This window comes from Sinohyriopsis cumingii, chromosome 16, assembly GCF_028554795.1.
Source record: "Sinohyriopsis cumingii isolate HCF-2022 chromosome 16, ASM2855479v2, whole genome shotgun sequence".
In the NCBI taxonomy this organism is placed as follows: domain Eukaryota; kingdom Metazoa; phylum Mollusca; class Bivalvia; order Unionida; family Unionidae; genus Sinohyriopsis; species Sinohyriopsis cumingii.
The window spans coordinates 42,042,571-42,062,299 of NC_142976.1; the positions used below are offsets into that span (position 1 = coordinate 42,042,571).

The 19,729-nt window shown below is 33.7% G+C and overlaps 1 protein-coding gene across 2 annotated transcripts in view; it reads left to right on the forward strand.

Moving 5' to 3' along the window:
* The window catches only part of LOC149780298 (bactericidal permeability-increasing protein-like), a 53,479-nt gene extending 34,083 nt beyond the window's left edge, over positions 1-19,396 (forward strand). Inside the window, exons 8-15 of one of the 2 annotated variants that reach the window (XM_089937128.1) lie at positions 1,542-1,718; positions 4,748-4,822; positions 5,210-5,377; positions 12,124-12,191; positions 14,865-14,907; positions 15,626-15,689; positions 17,315-17,391; positions 19,032-19,396. In XM_089937128.1, coding sequence (XP_089793254.1) covers positions 1,542-1,718; positions 4,748-4,822; positions 5,210-5,377; positions 12,124-12,191; positions 14,865-14,907; positions 15,626-15,689; positions 17,315-17,391; positions 19,032-19,088 — 729 coding nt within the window. In that variant the 3' untranslated portion in view covers positions 19,089-19,396. The remainder of the gene's footprint in view (positions 1-1,541; positions 1,719-4,747; positions 4,823-5,209; positions 5,378-12,123; positions 12,192-14,864; positions 14,908-15,625; positions 15,690-17,314; positions 17,392-19,031) is intronic. The other variant, XM_089937129.1, reaches the window with a different exon arrangement.
* The last annotated feature ends 333 nt before the right edge of the window (positions 19,397-19,729 follow it).

Below are 19,729 nucleotides of genomic sequence, written 5' to 3' on the forward strand. Positions count from 1 at the left end.
TTTTCATCACATTGATAGATTTTCAGTTTCTTCAAAAGGATTTCATGATCCACCATGTCAAAAGCTTTCCTGAAATCTACAAATTAATACAGATCCTATTATTCCACTTTGGTCAAGTGCTTGAAGCCATTTATCAGTTAGGGAGATCAAGGCAATCTCACATGAATGTTTCTGTCTAAAGCCTGATTGATTAGGGTGTAACAGCAAGTGTTTAGTTACAAATGACATGAACGAGTCATGGACATGTTTTTCAATCAATTTTGTGTGGTAGTATTGAGATTGGTGCATAGTTATCAGCATCATCCTTAGAACAAGATTTTTGATTAGGAGTTACTTTTGCAGTTTTCCATATTTTGGGGACATATGTGGTTGCAATACTTCAACTGATTATGAATGTTAAGCTATCAAAAATAGCAGAAGCAGAAGATTTAATGAGTTGTGGACCAATCGGATCCAGTCCTGTAGCTTTCTTGGCATCAAGTTCACTGAGACATTATTTTAACATGGTGGAATAGAGAAACATACCTCCTTAGAGATTTTGCTGCTACAGAACTTTTTCAGTTCGTTAAAGTTGTTTTCTATCACTGGTTCTTTAATTTTGTGGCAGTGTTGGTGAAAAAGATCATTTAAAACATTTGCAGTGTTAGTGTCATCAGTGACTATGGTGTCATTTACCAGAAGTGAGTGAATTTTATTTGTCTGATCTTTGTGTGTTCCTCCAGTGAGTTCATTAAAGGCTTTCCAAATGGAGTTTGTGTTGCTTTTTTTGTTTTCAAGCAGTGATTGATAATAAGTTTTTTATAGCTTTTTTAATCATACTTGTTATTTTATTTATCCATACTTTATATTGTGCATGGTTTCCCATAGCCTTGAATTAATCTCATGTTTTCATAGCATCTAGGATTTCAGTAGTAAGCCAGTTAGGTTGGATTTCATTCTTTACTCGATGTACTTTCAGTGGTGCATGCTTAGAGACTACATCCATAAGTAAGTCAGTTCCACACCCTCAGAGCTTTATCCATGTCATCCAAATTTTGGATCATATTCCATGGAATTCTATATAGGTCATTGAGAAATTCATTCTGAGAAATTCAAACTGTTGGACTAGATCTAAATTCATTCTGAGAAACTAAGCTTGTGGACTAGATCTAAATTCATTCTGAGAAACAAAGCTTCTGGACTAGATCTAAATTTATACCAATAACCTAGGCACCTAAGGAAGTTTATATTATAAAATCAGAAATCTGAAGCATAACTAGTTTCTGTCTTTTAAATTAATTGGAATGTTTGCTAAGTTTATTTTTTACCTTTAAATTATATTTTGTGAACATGTCTCTAAAGTTCCAGTGTTGTCAATAATAGTCATTAAAATAAACGAAAACATACATGAGGTAAGTCCACATTAGACAGATAAATTAAAATGAGTGACTCACAACACCATTTTACAGATGGAATTTAAAAAAATCTTCTATATGGTATGTTCAAAAAAATTAACATAGATTTGCAAGGTAGTGTTTTGCCATTTATCATCTGTATCTTAGGGTGAGATATTCTGGTTAAACAACATAACTGAGGCACCCTTCCAGCCTGCAGTGATGGCAGACACAGCAGGAGATGACAAGATGATGTACTTTTGGTTGTCTGACTACATCTTCAATACAATGGGATTGGTGGCACAACAACACAATGTTCTGAATTACAACCTTACAGCGCAAGATGTAAGCTTATATGCATGCATGCTCTAATCCTTGCATACCCACACCAATACACTCCAATATAACTTTTTATTTCTTACTTTCTAAGAGACCCCATCAATTTCTATTTGTTTCCCTTCTTAGATCATGCACTCAGTTGCTTAAGACAAGAGAATGCTACTGCTGATTCATTTGGATGACTTGGTGCTGACTGTATATTTTGATTATTGTCTTTTTTCTCCATGGCCAGAACTGTGATATACTAATGCTTGCATTATGATACATGATAGCTCATACTGCTTCTGTGAAACAAGATTTCTGTTTCTGTATTGCTGGTTGATCCAGTATTTAGCTCATTATTGTATTAATGCTGTGATTCATGTACCTACCATTTATGTAAAGGATCTAGGGATCTATATATTGCTATTGTTTTGGATCTAAAGTTATATATATATATATATATATATATATATATATATATATATATATATATATATATATATATCCCACCTTTATTTGGCCAATATTGGTATATGAGAAATCTTGTCAGTAGTTTCCCATGGATCAGTGGTTTCCCTGGGGTTTTCTTCTGGTCGCAATGTATAGCCTATCCTGTGCTGAGATGTGGCATTAAACCAAAACAACAACGACAAATATATGCAGTTGCATAAGGGGTTGTCTATTAGATTATTTGTCATACTTATCTTTGTTGAGGTTGCCTCATTGGTTTCTGAGCCTAGTATAATAGAGCATCTGCGATCACCAGAAAGATAATGTGAATGAACTCTATTGTTTAAGTGAGGTAATATATATTTTTATCAATTTTAAGAAATTGCTTTCCAATTCGACATCTTTTAGATAGGTTATTCCATTTGAGAATAAAAAAGTTAAGGAAAGATTTTTAGTTATTTCAAGTCCAGCATTTTATGTAATGATGTTTTTATTATGTAAATTGTATTTTGCTGTTTCTTCCACCAAAAGGAGGAAGCAGTTCATTTGAATAACTCGGTGAAGCATTACAAATTATTCAGTGACAAGTGCAGAGTTTGTGAGATTGTCTTCTTTCTGAGAGCAGGGACCAGCTGCATTCCTCATGAAAATCGCATGTTTGGGCAGCTCTGGTGAGACCTGTGACTATCCTATCAGCCTATAACTGAAATCTCTCTGAGTCACTTTTGAACATCCATCCCAAACAATGTCTGCATATTCTAATGTAGACCTTATATGTGATAAATAAATTGATATTTGTAAATAAGATCATTTTCATGTATGCAATTGCATACATGTTTGAAAATGACCATTTCCATGATTTTGCCTACATGGCCAAGTAAAGAAATGGGTCTGTAATTGATGGGATCAATTTTTCTGGCTTTCTTATGTTTTGGTAACTACCACTCTTTCCAGAGAGAAGGAAGAATTGTCTCATTAACAGATCTGTTAAATAAAATACCTAAAGGTCTTAAAAGTGCTGGTGCTGCATCATTTAGAAGATTGTTACGTATCTTATCAGAGCCACAAACTTTATTCATGAGAATTGTTATTTTAACATGTAGAATTTCCAGTTCGCTTATTACAATGCTGGTCAGTTTGTCCATTGTGCAAAGGGGTAATTTTGGAAGAGCTACACTGGCATCATTGAGTTTTGAGACAGATGTGAAAAACTAATTTGAACACTTTACCTTCTATAAATTTTCAGTGTGCCATAATTTTGTATAACAGTATTAGTGGTACAATATGGGATACATTTGTTTGTAACTAAGTGTCAGTCAAGCCCCCCAAAATCTTTTGAGTTGTCCAATTTTTCATAACATTTAAGATGCAAATGTTTGTTTCGACGTTTTAATTTATTTGAAAAAATTTGTATAGCAGCTATTCTTTTAAAAAAATCCAAAGTATTTCATTATTTTGTTTCAATATCTCTGTTTCATGTTTGAACGCTAGATGTTCTTAATATATAAATCATAGCTCCACCCCCATGATTAGTTCTTTGATGTCTTATGGGTTTGTGGTATCCATCTAATTTAATATCATTTAATTAATTAATAGAGTTATTAATTAATATTAATTAATTAATAGAGTAGTCAAAAGGAGTCTGTGTTGGGTCAGTTATGTCAGAGCCATCAGAAAGAAATTCAAGCTTGTTTCAGATAGGTATAATGTTTCAGTGAACAAAGGAATGTGTGTCACCTATTCTTGCTGAGAATAATGAATTTAAGCTGAATCCAATGCAAATTAATGCGATAAACCGGAATTCCATTAAATCTCACCTCCTAGTAACCAGATTGAAGTAAGTCAAAATAGAAAAATAATCTTACCTATCAGTAATGTACAGGGTATAAACAATACCTTCAAAGTTACAAAAATGATCTAACAGAGTACATATGACTTAGATCTGAGAAATTTCACAAGCGTTACAGTGATAGCTTTACCCCCTAGGAATACTATAAGATTTGCAAATATAACATCGTCATGTAGTAATATTTTCTGTATCGGTGCACTTCTAGCTGAAACAAGAAAAAGTCCTATATGCATTCTGTGTAAAACAATAGTGCTACCCATATGGCTTTATGACTGAAGATAGTGAAGTAAAGAATGCATATGGCTTCTTTTCATTTTCTGCCTGTTTGAGTTTGGCTTTTTCAGATGGACTTGCCTTGGTATAAAAAATGCAAAAGTGAACAATAGAAGTAAAGTTCGTAAAACACAATAAACACATACACACAGATCGACAAAAATAATTTTTTTAATGATTGGTTTAATTTTATGTCAAGCCATTAAAATATTATGCGTACCGATTTGGAAGCCTAGACCTGCACCCTATAAAATGATAGGGCCTGGTGGGGAACGGTTTTCTTTTAACTAATCTGTTCATTGCCAAGTTACTGAGTTCATTCTCATGAGAAGTTAAATAAAATAATAATCTTACTTTAATTAAGGAGTAAGCCAGTTCTTTTAATTAATCTGTTCATTGCCAAGTTACTGAGTTAATTCTCAGGAAAAGTTAAATAAAATAATAATCTTACTTTAATTAAGAAGTTGTTTTTTTTCTTCAGCTGCCTCCAGATCAGCGGGGAATCCTGAACACAACTTGCACCTCTGCAGAATGCCTTGGCATATTGGTACCACAGGTAAGAATTTATTGACCATAATGTTAAAAAGAAAAGATTGTTAATACCTGTATTTAACTTGTATTCAGAGAAGTAGGTTTTGAAATGATAGTCAAGATAATTAGCTCTGGTCTTTATACCATGTTATACTTGCTATTTTATTTCATTATTAGTATTAATTTACTTTCACCACACGATATTTATCTGTAATCATAAGCCATGTCCTTGACATTTGTAACCTAATATCATTTGTTTCTTCTGATTGTATCTATCTTTTAGCTTTTAATCTGTTTTAATTATAAAATATTTTATTGTATTTTATATTTTATGATTTTTATTTTATTGTCATTTGACTCGGTGGTATACGTGTACAAATTTCGTGACCTAGTTATGTTTTTACTTTCATAGGTAGGAAAGTTATACCCGAACAGTAGCATAGAGCTTCACATGTTTAGCTGCATTTCACCAAAGATGACCATAACTCCCAACGATATCAGTGCCAGCTGTAGTGGGAAGATTGTTTTCTATGCTAGACAGAAGAACAACAGCCTTCCGTCCCTCTTTACGCTGATGGCGGTAAGCTATTGTTAGTAATGTTGGTCACAGACCAGAAGAGTTTATGGAGTTGTCTGTTGTCCACCATCCATCTGTCCATTATCACAAGTTTGTTATTGCTGCTTCTCATAAACTATTTGGAGGACTGTCGTGAAATTTTACACACACATTCATTTCCTGGTCTAGTTGGTCCTATATGAAAGAGGTGTTGCTTGGATATCAAGTATGTCTAAAACAGTGGCTATGTTGAATATCGCTACTCCTAGATGGCTGGCCATATCATCCTGGTGCTTTCACCAAACAAACTCTAATGATGTCTTGTTGGTACTAAATAGAATGGTGCCAGTCTGATGTTGAATATGGTCACCATGGCATCCATCTTGTTACCATTGCTACCACAAAACAGAAGGTCACGTCAGTATGGGCTTTCCCACCGGAACACTTGTTATGATGCTTTGTTGGTCTTAAATGAAAATAGTGCCAAGTTGACATCCAATATGTCCACCATAGCAGCTAATTTCAAAATCATGTTATTGCTGAAGAATATGTCTGTTGGTTTCAACACTATTCAGTTAAAAGGAAGAAATGGTCTTATCTTGAATTCCTGGAAACTCTTTTCAGCCAGTAGAACATCATTCCCTTCAAGGGACTCTTGTTTTTTTTTTTTTTTGCTTATATTTTTTCTCTTTTTTGTTTAGGAGAGGTGTTTATGATAGGTGAATCTCTTTGTCAAAGTGAATTTGATAGTTTTGTTATGACATACTATGCAGATGTTCTATTTGTAAGTAAAGCATACATCTTATCCCAAATTACATATTATCTTTACCATAACGTCCTTTGCATTAAGATGTATTTTAGACATGGCTGGCAAAGGAGTTTTTTATTTTAAGAAAAATCAAATGCATTTTCATTCAGAGTGAATTATTTTATATTGCCTGCAAGAAGTGCCTCAACCCGACTGCCTTTAGAGGTACAAGTATTCCCTGCGGCAGATCCGAATAGATTTTGTTTAAAATTTATATCTTTTCATTTTGTTTTGAACTCCATTTCTTACATTCTGCTTTTCACAAAGAAAGAAGCAAAAATAGATATTCACACATGCACATATATTTACCTTTTCAAAATTGGATTTCTGAGTCAGAAATTTAAGTCAAACCTTCAAATGACAAATGGAGTGATTATCAGTAAGTTGAACCATCAAATAGTAGACATAGTAAATGACATACTGCACACCCACATTTGTCTTGCATGATTTTTTGTGTCAGCAATGTTTATTTCTGCCTGCACTTAGGAGGAGGGGAGAGCACTGGACTTCCCCCTCCCTGGATTTCACCTCTAAACGTGTTTTGACCTAAATCTTTAAAATTTAATGGCTGACCACTACATGTTTGCCCTCCCTGGAAAAATGTTTGCAGGCACTCTTGCTTGAAGTCCCATATTTACTTTTTTAAAGTCCAGTGTTTACCTATTTTTTTTAATGTTACAAATCTTACAAGTACTAGTAAGGTTTTGATATAGGGTTCAGTGAGTTACATGGTGATTACTGTTAGTGTTCTGATCACCAAATAAAGGCTCCATTTGTACCACAGTAATTACAACCAAGTTATAAACAAGCTATAAATTTTGAATTAAATTACAACCTCCCCCCAAAAATGTTCTTCATATTTTGGGTTCATTTTCTACACTGACAATCTTTTCAAACCTTTAAATTTGATATCTGTTCATATCCCAAATCTTACACAACACAATTTACTCACTAAATTTGGATAAAGTATTCTGTATTGTTGATTGACATTGTCCACCTGTCACTCGTTACTGAGTGGAAGATTCTAGATGTTATATACATCAGTATGTTAAAAATATATATATCGCTATGTTATTTATATGTCAGTATATTATATATACTTGGTAAATATGTTGAGTGAAAATGCTACAAATAAGTTTCAGAATATCAAACCAATCATCGATGAGTGGCAACCCTCATGCATAGATATCACAGAGATGAGGTAGGCAACCCTCATGCATAGAATATCACAGAGATGAGGTAGGCAACCCTCATGCTTAGAATATCACAGAGATGAGGTAGGCAATGCTCATGCTTAGAATATCACATAGATGAGGTAGGCAACCCTCATGCTTAGAATATCACAGAGATGAGGTAGGCAACCCTCATGCATAGAATATCACAAAGATGATGATGGAAACCCTCATGCAGAGCACATCAGAAAGATGAGGTAACATAGTTCTGCTATATACAGGACACAGATACCTTGTCCATGCATATCTCCAGAAGACTGAACTATGACTAGAGTGCATACCTTCTCAGTCTCCACCGACAATATATGACACATTCCTTGCCAATGCATACTTCCTGAAGGGTGAGTCTTGATTAGAGTGCATACCTTGTAAGTCTGTAATAACAATATGTGATACAGATACCTTGTCCATGCATACCTCCAGAAGAGTAAACCATGGCTAGAGTGCATACCTTTTCTGTCTCTGGTGATAATATAGGACACAGTTACATTGCCCATACATGCCTCCTGAAGGGTGAGCCTTGGATAGGGTGCATAACTTGTCATGATGACAATATATGACATGGATCTTTGCCCATGCATACCTTTTGAAAGGTGAACCATGGCTAGGATGAATACCTTTTTAGTCTCCACAAACAATATAGGACACAGAGATCTTGTCCATACGTATCTCCTGAAGGATGAACCAGGGTGCATTCCTTGTCAGTTTCCAATAACACTGAAACACAATACCCTTGAGTGTATCACCTTAGCCCCTATGTGACAGAGACTGAAACACATTACTGTAGAGTTAGAGTGACTTCCATGCTGTGAGACAGAGACTGAAACATATTACTGTAGAGTTAGAGTGTATTGACTTCCATGCTGTGAGACAGACTGAAACACATTACTGTAGAGTTAGAGTGTATTGACTTCCATGCTGTGAGACAGATTGAAACACATTACTGTAGAGTTAGAGTGTATTGACTTCCATGCTGTGAGATAGACTGAAACGCGTTACTGTAGAGTTAGAGTGTATTGACTTCCATGCTGTGAGACAGAGACTGAAACACATTACTGTAGAGTTAGAGTGTATTGACTTCCATGCTGTGAGATAGACTGAAACACATTACTGTAGAGTTAGAGTGTATTGACTTCCATGCTGTGAGACAGAGACTGAAACACATTACTGTAGAGTTAGAGTGTATTGACTTCCATGCTGTGTGACAGAGACTGAAACACATTACTGTAGAGTTAGAGTGTATTGACTTCCATCCTGTGAGACAGAGACTAAAACACATTACTGAAGAGTTAAAGTGTATTGACTTCCATGCTGTGAGACAGAGACTGAAACACATTACTGTAGAGTTAGAGTGTATTGACTTCCAATGCTATGAGACAAAGACTGAAACACATTACTGTAGAGTTAGAGTGTATTGACTTCCATGCTGTGAGACAGAGACTAAAAGACATTACTGTAGAGTTAGAATGTATTGACTTTCATGCTGTTTGACAGAGACTGAAACACATTACTGTAGAGTTAGGGTGAATTGACTTTCATGCTGTGTGTAGAAACTTTATAATGATATAACATCTGAAATGATCTTGAACTTTTAAAAGAATGAATCTGGGTAATAAATGTTGTTATTCTTGGATGATTTTATGTTCTTTGTATTTTATATATATATATATATATATATATATATATATATATATATATATATTTCAAAGTTTTACCTTTCATCTTTTATTTGTTATGTCTATATTGTTACACAAGTTTTTACATCCTATACCTATATATTTTTTAAACTTAACTTATTAATGGGACTATATAGCCATGAGTGTGTTGACTTGCCATTAAACTCTATACATGCAAACAATTTTCACATAGGTATGTTTACCGTATTGGTTATTATATGATCACATGATGCAGATTGGCTCTAAGACTTTGATTTGTGTATTCATGTTTGACCACTCAAGATATTATACATGGTAGTATAACCACTCCAAATATTATAAATGGCAGTATTACTACCCAGAATATACAAGACAGTATAACCACTCAGAATATATGTGTAGTATAACCACTCAGAATATACACTGTAATACAACCTCTAAGAATATTATAAATGGCAGTATTACTACCCAGAATATAGAAGACAGTATAACCACTCAGAATATATGTGTAGTATAACCACTCAGAATATACATTGTAATACAACCACTCACAATATTATACATGGCAGTATAACTACTCAGAATATACAAGACCGTATAACCACTCAGAATATACATTGTTATACAACCACTCACAATATTATACATGGCAGTATAACTACTCAGAATATACAAGACAGTATAACCACTCAGAATATACATTGTTATACAACCACTCACAGTATTATACATGGTATTATTATATGCACATTTTTTTCTCTGTTGACTTTACACTGTCAGAAGTGTTTAATATTTTACGATATTGCACTTGCACGCAACTTCAGATTGTACTCACATGTGCCCAATAGTGTATTAGGAACTACTTTGTAAACAAGTCATGTACACTCTCATAGTAGACGCTTTACATTTAGGTTGATTAAATTTGTTTCTGAATGAACTAAACAAGATGTTTCATAGACTGCCACATACCAGCAGCTTTGGCACATTCCGCGTTAACTCTTTTGATACAGTGTTTTGGATTTAGGCTAGCTATACAGTAGATGCCAGACAGGGTCCTTACAAATAACATGCAAGTGACAAGGCATAAACTGCCTTCTTTAGCTGGTAATAAGAATGGCAGAAAATGTACTTACAATTTTACATCCTGAACATCCTCAAAATGTGCTTTCTTAGTTCTGCAAATCTGAATTACATGAGCCATGTAATGGGTTCTCAAGCTTGATTTTGAAATTGTTCTGTAATTCAGACTATATTCCAAGTGCAATTAAATCCTCCTTACTGCACTCAAAATGTAATAAACATTAAATTCCATAGTGTCTTCTTGATATATGAAATTGAAAGATTTCATATTTTCTCCACATTCTTGACACTTGCAGATGTCAACACTCTTTTCCCTCGCTGCTTCAATCTGATGTATTTCATGTATAAATCCAGTCCATAATCACAAAATTTTGTAGAATTAACAATAATACCAAAATCTATTTATTCCAGATCGAATGGAATATTTGTTGCAATGCGCATTCATTCAGAATATGACTCCAAATTTCAATTTTAAGTAGATAAAAATGCCAGTTTCTTTCAAAAGTTATATCTAGCGCATGACTAAGTTCAAATTTATCTGGACACAGTTATGTGCACATTAATAATATTGTTGTTTCATAATGATGAATCTGCATTTGCATATTTAGTTTGGAAAACGGCATACATTTAGTTACTTTGTTTCATGTAGTGTATTTTTGTTTACATAATTAAGCCTTAGGTAGAATAAGAAAATGAGCATATAATAAAAAGATTACTTCATTTGTATGGGAAAATATGAACTCGTTTTGTCGGAGGGATATACTGCACTCCCAAGGTCGTGCAGAATTTCCATCCGAAAAACATGTTCGTATTTTCCATACAAATGCAGTAACATATCAGTATAACCACTTAGACTATACATGACAGTAGAACCACTCAAAATATACATGGTAGTATAACCACTCAAAATATACATGACAGCTTAACCACTCAAAATATACATGACAAAATAACCACTCAGAATATACATGACAGTATAACCATTCAGAATATACATGGCAGTATAACCACTCAAAATTTACATGACGGTATAGCCACTCAAAATATGCATGACAGTATAACCACTCAGAATATACATGACGGTATAGCCACTCAAAATATGCATGACAGTTTAACCACTCAAAATATACATGGCAGTATAACCACTCAGAATAAACATGGCAGTTTAACCACTCAAAATAAACATGGCAGTATAACCACTCAGAATTTAAATGACAGTATAGCCACTCAAAATATACATGACAGTATAACCACTCAGAATATACATGGTAGTATAACCACTCAAAATATACATGGCAGTATAACCACTCAGAATTTAAATGACAGTATAGCCACTCAAAATATGCATGACAGTATAACCACTCAGAATATACATGACAGTATTACATGACAGTATAACCACTCAGAATATACATGGCAGTATAACCACTCAGAATAAACATTGTATTATAACCACTCAGAATGAACATAGTAATTTAACCACTCATAATATACATGGCAGTATAAACACTCATAATATACATGGTAGTATAACCACTCAAAATATTATACATGGTAATAACCATCTCTTAAGTGTATAGTCATATAATATTATACATGGTGGTATAACCATGTCTGGAAACTGCTTGGCCTTTGGATATAGGTTTGTTTTCCTCACAAAATTTTTGGTGTTATTTTCTTTATCAGTGACATAGCACCTTTCCATAACAACTTCATATTTATTGGAATCAAATAGGTGTGAATAATAACAAAACAGCATATAACAGGAATCGTTTTGCTATCAAACAAGAGCTGAATGTGACACATAATTATTTGTCATTATATTACATTTCACTTTTTCAGCTCATTTTTTCATCCAGTCTTTACATATAATTTGCAAAAAAACTATTTGATTTTTTATGCAAATGAATGGCACTCATTTATTTCCAAGAAGTTAATTAATTTCTTAAAATAAATATGATATAACATTCTTATATGCTGGTTCTTATTCCACAGGACATGCAAGCTTTCCTCAATGTTTCTGTTGCAATGGAGAAGATTTATGGCAAAGTTAATGACATCAAGTGAGTTTTCTTTGTTTGCTCTGTATAAGAGAAATAAAGAATCTAATACAATATTGTTAAACTTATCTTAGCAGACACCTTCATAAAAAGGACACATATTCATAACAATAAGATCTATGAAACCCCTTTCCTCAAGTTTGCTTCATATTTAGGCTTTATTATAAAAGAATATGGGTCCAGAAAGGACAATTTTATGGTCTGTTGTCTGCACTTAACCTATGGTTTTTCCTGCAGTTAATTGACATAACTAATGATGATCAATGATAATTGCTTGCTAAATGTTAGAGTGTTTAACTTTAAGGAAATCTGATACTTTTATAAAGCTAAGGATTCATATCATCCAAAATCATTTTGGTGCGCAATGGTTGGTGTGCAGTTCCTCTTCCAATATATATATATATATATATATATATATATATATATATATATATATATATATATATATGGCCACATTAATAAAATTAGAAAAGGTTTGGCTTCTTTTTAAAAGCAAAAAGCTAATACAAAACAGAAAAAAAAGAAAAGAAAATGTTTCTGCAGAACAGAATTATGTTTGATATCAAGCTTTTTGACAAATTTATACCAGTGATGATGAGCCACCATTAAATGATAATCATTACCAAAGTAAAGAAAGGCAAACAAAACCTTTGAATTTTTTCTCCAGTCACTCAGCTGCATTATGTCAGATGTGGGTGTGGGTGGGTGGTTGGGTGCAGGTGAGAGAGAGAGAGCAACAAGACAACTTTCAGATTATTACAATCAATATTGATCACAAAAACCATTTGACATGTATTGTACATATTTAGTAGGAAGGTGTTTTTGTATAAATACATTAGAGGTCATCATACATTCATCTTATATCGGGCATATTATGTTAGGGGTGGGAGGGTCTGTCTGCCTGTCCACTAACATTGGCTTGTGCAGCTCGTTATTTAGGTTGCAGAGATTTTAAGGAAGCTTTGCCTAAGTATATAATTATCATGACAAGAGGGTTTATTGTCAAAGCATGGCCCGCTGCCTCAAGGTCAAATTATGGCAAGGGAAATGTGATCCTGTGACTTTGAAACATTGGTCAATTATATATTATGTATAGACAATGTTTTGCATACCAAAGTCATGCCAGTTGCCTGAAGGTCATGATCACAGCAAGGAAAAATGCAATTCTGTGACTTTTATTCTTGTTGAAAGTGCCCATTTTTCACCACTAAAACTATTTTCATGAAAGCCATATGCTGTGTATTAAGTGTGTTGTATCCTGTACTCATGCACTCAGCTGCAAGGTAAGAGTCACACTGCGTGAAATGTAGTTCCATTGCTTGTAACCTTGTCCAGACTATAAATTTTCATCTACTGAAGATATTTTAATGAAACGTCAGCCATGTATATACTATGTATAGATGGTGTTTTTCAAACCATAGCAATACCCCTTCCACAAGGTGAGTGTGACAACAAAAGAAAATGTAATGTGTATGTGTGTGTGATTTGGATTTTTAAGGTAGCTTCGACAAATTTTTAGTCATATCGCTACGATGTGTCTGCAGTGTGGCAGTTTATAGTGATGTCTGGTAATGGGGCAACATGCCGCAGACATGTAGCATCATGTCCCACCCAATCACATTATCCTGACACCAGGCAAACCAGTCCTAACACTAACCTCTTAATGCTGAGCACCTAGCAAGGCAGCTGTTAGTACCATTTATGTCTTTGGTATGACTTGGCCAGGATTCAAACCTGTGACGTCCCACATCTGAGGCAGATGTTCTAACCACTTAGGCCACCGGAATGGTATATAACTTCAGCCATGTATAGATGGTATTTTGCAAACCATAGCAATTCCCCTGCCTACAAGGTGAGGGTGTCAGCAAAAGAAAAAATAATGTGTGTGTGTGTGATTTGGATTTTAATAGCAGCTTTAAAAACATTTCAGCCATATCGATATAATGTCTGCAGCTTGACAGTTTATAGTGATGTCTAGCCCCATGACATAATGCCGCAGACATATAGCATCATGTCCCACCCAGTCACATATCCTGACACCAGGCCACCCAGTCCTAACACTTACCTTTTAATACTGAGTGCCTAGTGAGGCATCTGTTAGTATTATTTTGATAATTCTTTGGTATGACTCGATCGGGGTTCAAACCTTTCACATCTCAGATCTGAGGCAGACACTCTAATTACTTAGCCACTGGAGCAGTCAATAGAAAATGTAACTCTGACTTGTAACCATGTCTATTGTATAATACATGAACTACTGAATGTATTTTAATGAGACTTTAACCAGGTATATATAATGACCAGGCAGTGGATCACATATCATAGCATGCCCCTTGCCTCAATGTTAATGTCACAACAAGAAAAATTATAATTTAGTGTCCTCTGTCCATGCACATGTATAACTTTTCTATGAGTTAAATTACATAATTATAGAAATATCTCATAGTTCCTAACTTTTCTATGTGCTAAATCACATAATTGTAGAAACATTTCATTGTTCCTAACTTTTCTATGTGTTTAATTACATAATTGTAGAAATATTTCATAATATGTCATAAAATAAGTAAAACCATGACATGCATAATATTAACAACACTACGTTCTGGAAAATAGGAGGAAGGAATGAAAGAAGAATAATATAAATATTAAGACTGATTTAATTCTGTCTGATTTCAGACTTGCAATCAATGTGACTGACTCTGCCGTGGGAGATATAAGTGTGAGTAATTTTCTAAGTACTTCATTTTATATTGCCATGTAGTAAAATACAAATCTTATTGTGTCATTACTTATGAAAACAGCCAGATTAAAACAAATCTCTATATTGCATGGACCAATCATTAAACAATTCTCTAAATTGCTTGGACCAATCACTTACGAGATCTACCTTACATTTTCTGGTGAGCTAAAGCCTCACTAATCGCCTTAAATTCACTTTTCAGTTTCACACAAAATATCCTCACATTCCACAGATACAGACCAAATACATTTTGTGTTCAAAAATTCAAGAACATTCAAACCATTTTTAATTTCCTTGTTTATATAATTTGATTTTATTTTATTCAAGGGATCAGATGTTGGAGTTTTGAGATCCCATGACATAGAAAGCTTTACTGCCAGACTGGGTTTGTAATTCGAGTGGCATTGAGCTTTTGTGTAATTGATGTTTTACATTTTAACACTTTACTTTATTTTGAGTATTGTTATTAATTTGTTTTCTATGTTTGATTTGATTCGTGTATTTAATTTTTGATGAAAAATTATTAACTCAGGATGGATCACAAGGAAAAACATTAGTTCTATGAAGGAATGCATTTTTATTTTTCGCATTTTATAGTTCCCATAGTAATTTTGAAAAAGTTTATAATTATTTAGTTCTAAATATATCATTAGAGTTTAGATTTTACCTGTCATTTAAAAATCTTGATACCTTTCAGAGTGTGGTGCTGCAAATTATTATAGATCAAGTCTTGAAAAGCTACTTGATTCCAACACTAAATGGTAATCTCTCACCCTCCCTCTGTGTCTGTATCATTCTGCCTCAGCCATCATCCATTGTCCATTCATCTTTCAACACATGTTTGTTTTGACTACTACTAAACAACTTGGAGGATTACCTTGAACATTTACACAAATATGCATCCTATGGTTTAGTTGGTCCAGTATGAAAAATGTAGCCATCTTTAAAAACAAATTATTGCTACTCCTCCTGAATGGATGGCCAACCAGAATTTTCACTTAAAGACTTCTTATGATGTCTAGTGGGTTCCAGATGAAATTTGGGGTCAATCTGATGTCCAGAAGATCTTGAAATCTTGTTATCATAACTTCTCCTGTATCGAAGATCATATTGACATGAGGTTGTCACCAGAAGACTTCTTGTGATGTATACTTCATCCTAAATGAAAATGCTGCTGATATGATGTCTAATATGGCCACAACAGGGGTCCTCTTGAATATTTTATTATTGCTAATGATCCTGAATGAAATGTAATGTTGCCATGGGGTTTTCACCAAAGGACTTTTTATGATGTACAGTTGGTCCATTATGAAAATCATGTCAGTCTGATATCCAATGTGGCTACCAGTCACCATCTTGAAAATATTGCTATCACTACTTCTCCTGAAAGATGGGTGTATCAGCACGGGGATTTTAGTAAATGACTTTTCATTAGGTGTGGTTGGTCCTAGTATCCATTAAGACATTCAGTATGCCTGCTGAAGTGGCAATTTCAAAATCTTGTTGTCGCTATTACTTCTCCATGATGGCTGGTCATACTGACATTGTGCTTTCACTGATGTCTAGTTGGTACTAAATAGAAATAGTGCCATTCTGATCTAAAATATGGCCACCATGGCATCTGTCTTGAAAGTCTTGGAATTGCTAGTTATCTAAATTGGAATGTATTATCTAAATGGCATTTCCACCAGAAGACTTTTTCCAGTTGTTGGCCTTCAATGAAAATGATGTTACGGTGATACCTAATATATCCGCCACAGCAGCTGATTTGAAAATATTGCTTTCACTGAAGAATATCAAAGATGGTTTGAACACTCAGCAGTTAAAAGAAAAAATGCTCGTATCTTGAATTCCTGGAAATTCTTTTCAGCCAGTAGAACATCAATCCCCTCGAGGGACTCTTGTTACATTTGTATCTAAATATGAATTTATACTGGATCAGTAAACATGTTAATATATCATAAAATGTACTTTCTTGTATCATTTTATTCCTTTAAAAGGCACATAACCTAACAAAATTGTCTCCATATGTGAGTTTTCTGAAACAAATAAAACAGATACATAACCATCATTCTATTGATGTTTTTCAATGAATTAGGAAACTGCAAGACACATAAATTAAAACCCAAATTAAATAAAGTCATCATAAGAACCAGAAAAAAAAAATGATGAAAATTTACATGGTCATGCATTACCAGATCTCATTCTGTTTGTTTATGTTTTAATATCTATCCGTTTGTCTCCTTTTGTCTGGTTTTTTTTACCTTTGCACTTGAAAGGTTAACTTTAAATCAGCACTATATAGCCTGTATTGTGGTGATGTGACATTAATCCCCATGCATGCATGCATACACACATATATAAATACATACATATTCTTTTCCAGACATTGGACAGAAGGGATTCCCACTTCCAGTTTTTGATGGCGTTTCTTTTGTCAACTCAAATTTGATCTTAATGCAGGTTAGTATTATTTATAATGATGATCGTTAAAATTTTAATCAGCTTATAAATAATATTTTTATTTACTTTTCACATTCTTTTCTTTCATCTATGGCAGAACATAGGTACCACTTTTCAGATCTGGCAGGGGTGGTATTGTTGTTATTGGTGTTAATGTTCTTTTTATACTGGTCTTACTATACACATTAATTTTGTACTCATAGCCTTCAAATTGTGACACATTCTTCATTACCCTTATTTCTATAATCTAAGAAACAGTTTCACAAATATCTATATCCAATATTCATGGTCCTAAGCAATTTACATTTTTTAAAAAATGTTTTATAATTATTATGTGTAACAAATAAGTGTTTACCGTTAACATAGAGGAGGAATGAAATGCATCTAGAAGAAGGGCAATTTCTAGTTTTGTCTATGAATGACAATATTATTCTTTTTGTCTTTATCTGCCCATCATAAAGCAGAGCTTATAATGATGTGCTTTTGTCTCTGCACAATAACTCAAGTTGACCACGATCTACAATTAACAAAACTTTATAGTTGGCATGCATTTGTCATAGAATAAAGCCTGTCGATTTTGGAGTCAAGAGATCAAAGGCACAGTAGCTGAAACAAAAAACAATAGACTGAGTTCTTCAAATTTACCAAAATTTGTACATGGCTTGCATTAGAGATAAGGACAAAGCATGTGAATCCTTGAGTCTGAAGTTAAGGTAACAATGACTAAATCAAGTGACATTGTTCCACACAATATCATTTCTTGTACATCAAAGACATGGTTCAAAATTTGTAACTGAATTGCTTTTTGGAACAGAAAGAAACCTGGTTTGGGAGAGTCAAAAAGTCAATGGTCAAGGTCACAAAGTAAAAAAGAAAAATGGTTTCTGTACAAAAATTTCAGTTATAAACAATTTACCTTAACCAAAGTTTGTGTATAACTTATGCCCTTAATAGGAAAGAAGCCTAAAATCACAGATTAAGGTCACTATGAATGACAGAATGAGTTTTCTTGCATAATAACTTGAATTCTAAATACTGTACCTTTAATAACATCTGTGGAGAGATTTTTTCTAAGGTGTGGAAAAGGCTTTAAAATTATGGAGTTAAAAGGTCATGGTAAAAGTCATGGTTCAAAGAAAATTTTGTTTAACAGATAACTTCTATTCTGGTTCTACAAGTTCTGTGTCCAAACTCAGTAGTTGACATGCACTAAGGGTAATAAAGAAACTGATTGATTGTGGGGTCAAAAGGTCAGAGTTCACACTGCATATCTTGACCAAAGTTGAGATTATTGGGACCTGTTGGTCAAAAAATCTCAAGTAGACCATACCTACACATAAAATCATTAAAAATGGGGTGAGCATGTTATGTCACTCATATTAATCTTGTTCTATCTTTCTTTCTTTTCTTAATTTTCATTCTTCCGGTCCCTCCTCTTTCTCTGTTTAATTTATGGTCATCAAATACTTATGATTATCAAACCTCCTGGTGGCTGTAGAATTGCAAAATATTGATCAGTTATATTTAATGCCTGCCAATCGCTGATTTGATAAGTAAGTGACTAATTAGAAGCTGTTTCCTGTTGTTTTCCATTATCATACAGCCTCTGGGTAATCACTTTCTTTTCATTCTGCTGACAGGATGTGATTCTGGTTGGAACCGATATCCAGTACCAGGGACAAATTTTCCGCCACTGAGGAATCATTTGAACATGCTGGTTCATCGAAGAGAATTCCTCCTGTTTTTAAACTCTAATTTGCTGCCCCCGAATGGATCATGTGATCTGAATTGTTTTTACTTTGAGCATATTTCTTGACCATACAATGTACAGTTATGAAGCAAACGATTCAGTTTTAGTTTATGATTAAAGTGTAAAGACATATTTTTTTTATAGTAGACAAATGTTGATGAATTTACTATTTTACATGGTTGTTACAAATGGCATCTCAAATGATCTTATATGCCATATCAATAAAAATATTAATCCATTTGGACTGAAAAATGACTTAAATTGGTTCTTTTCTATGCACTTCAATAATTTCACGTCATTTCTTCTTCCTTTCACACGAATATTTAGCCTTCAGTTAATTCATGAAATATCAAGACTATAATAAAATTAATTTGCTGTACCAGGCAGCAGTGCCTAAATGTTGGTATAATCCTACAGGAGTGTCTGCTCTTGATTGGTCACATGTTATCTGCATCATAATCTGCAAGCATCTTATTGACTACAAATAATAAATAAAAAGGCCTTTAGATACAAGCAGCCAATGAGCAGAACTTAGCTTTGATTTTGGAGCCTGTGTAACCTTGTTTAGAAAAACCATTTAGGAAGAAA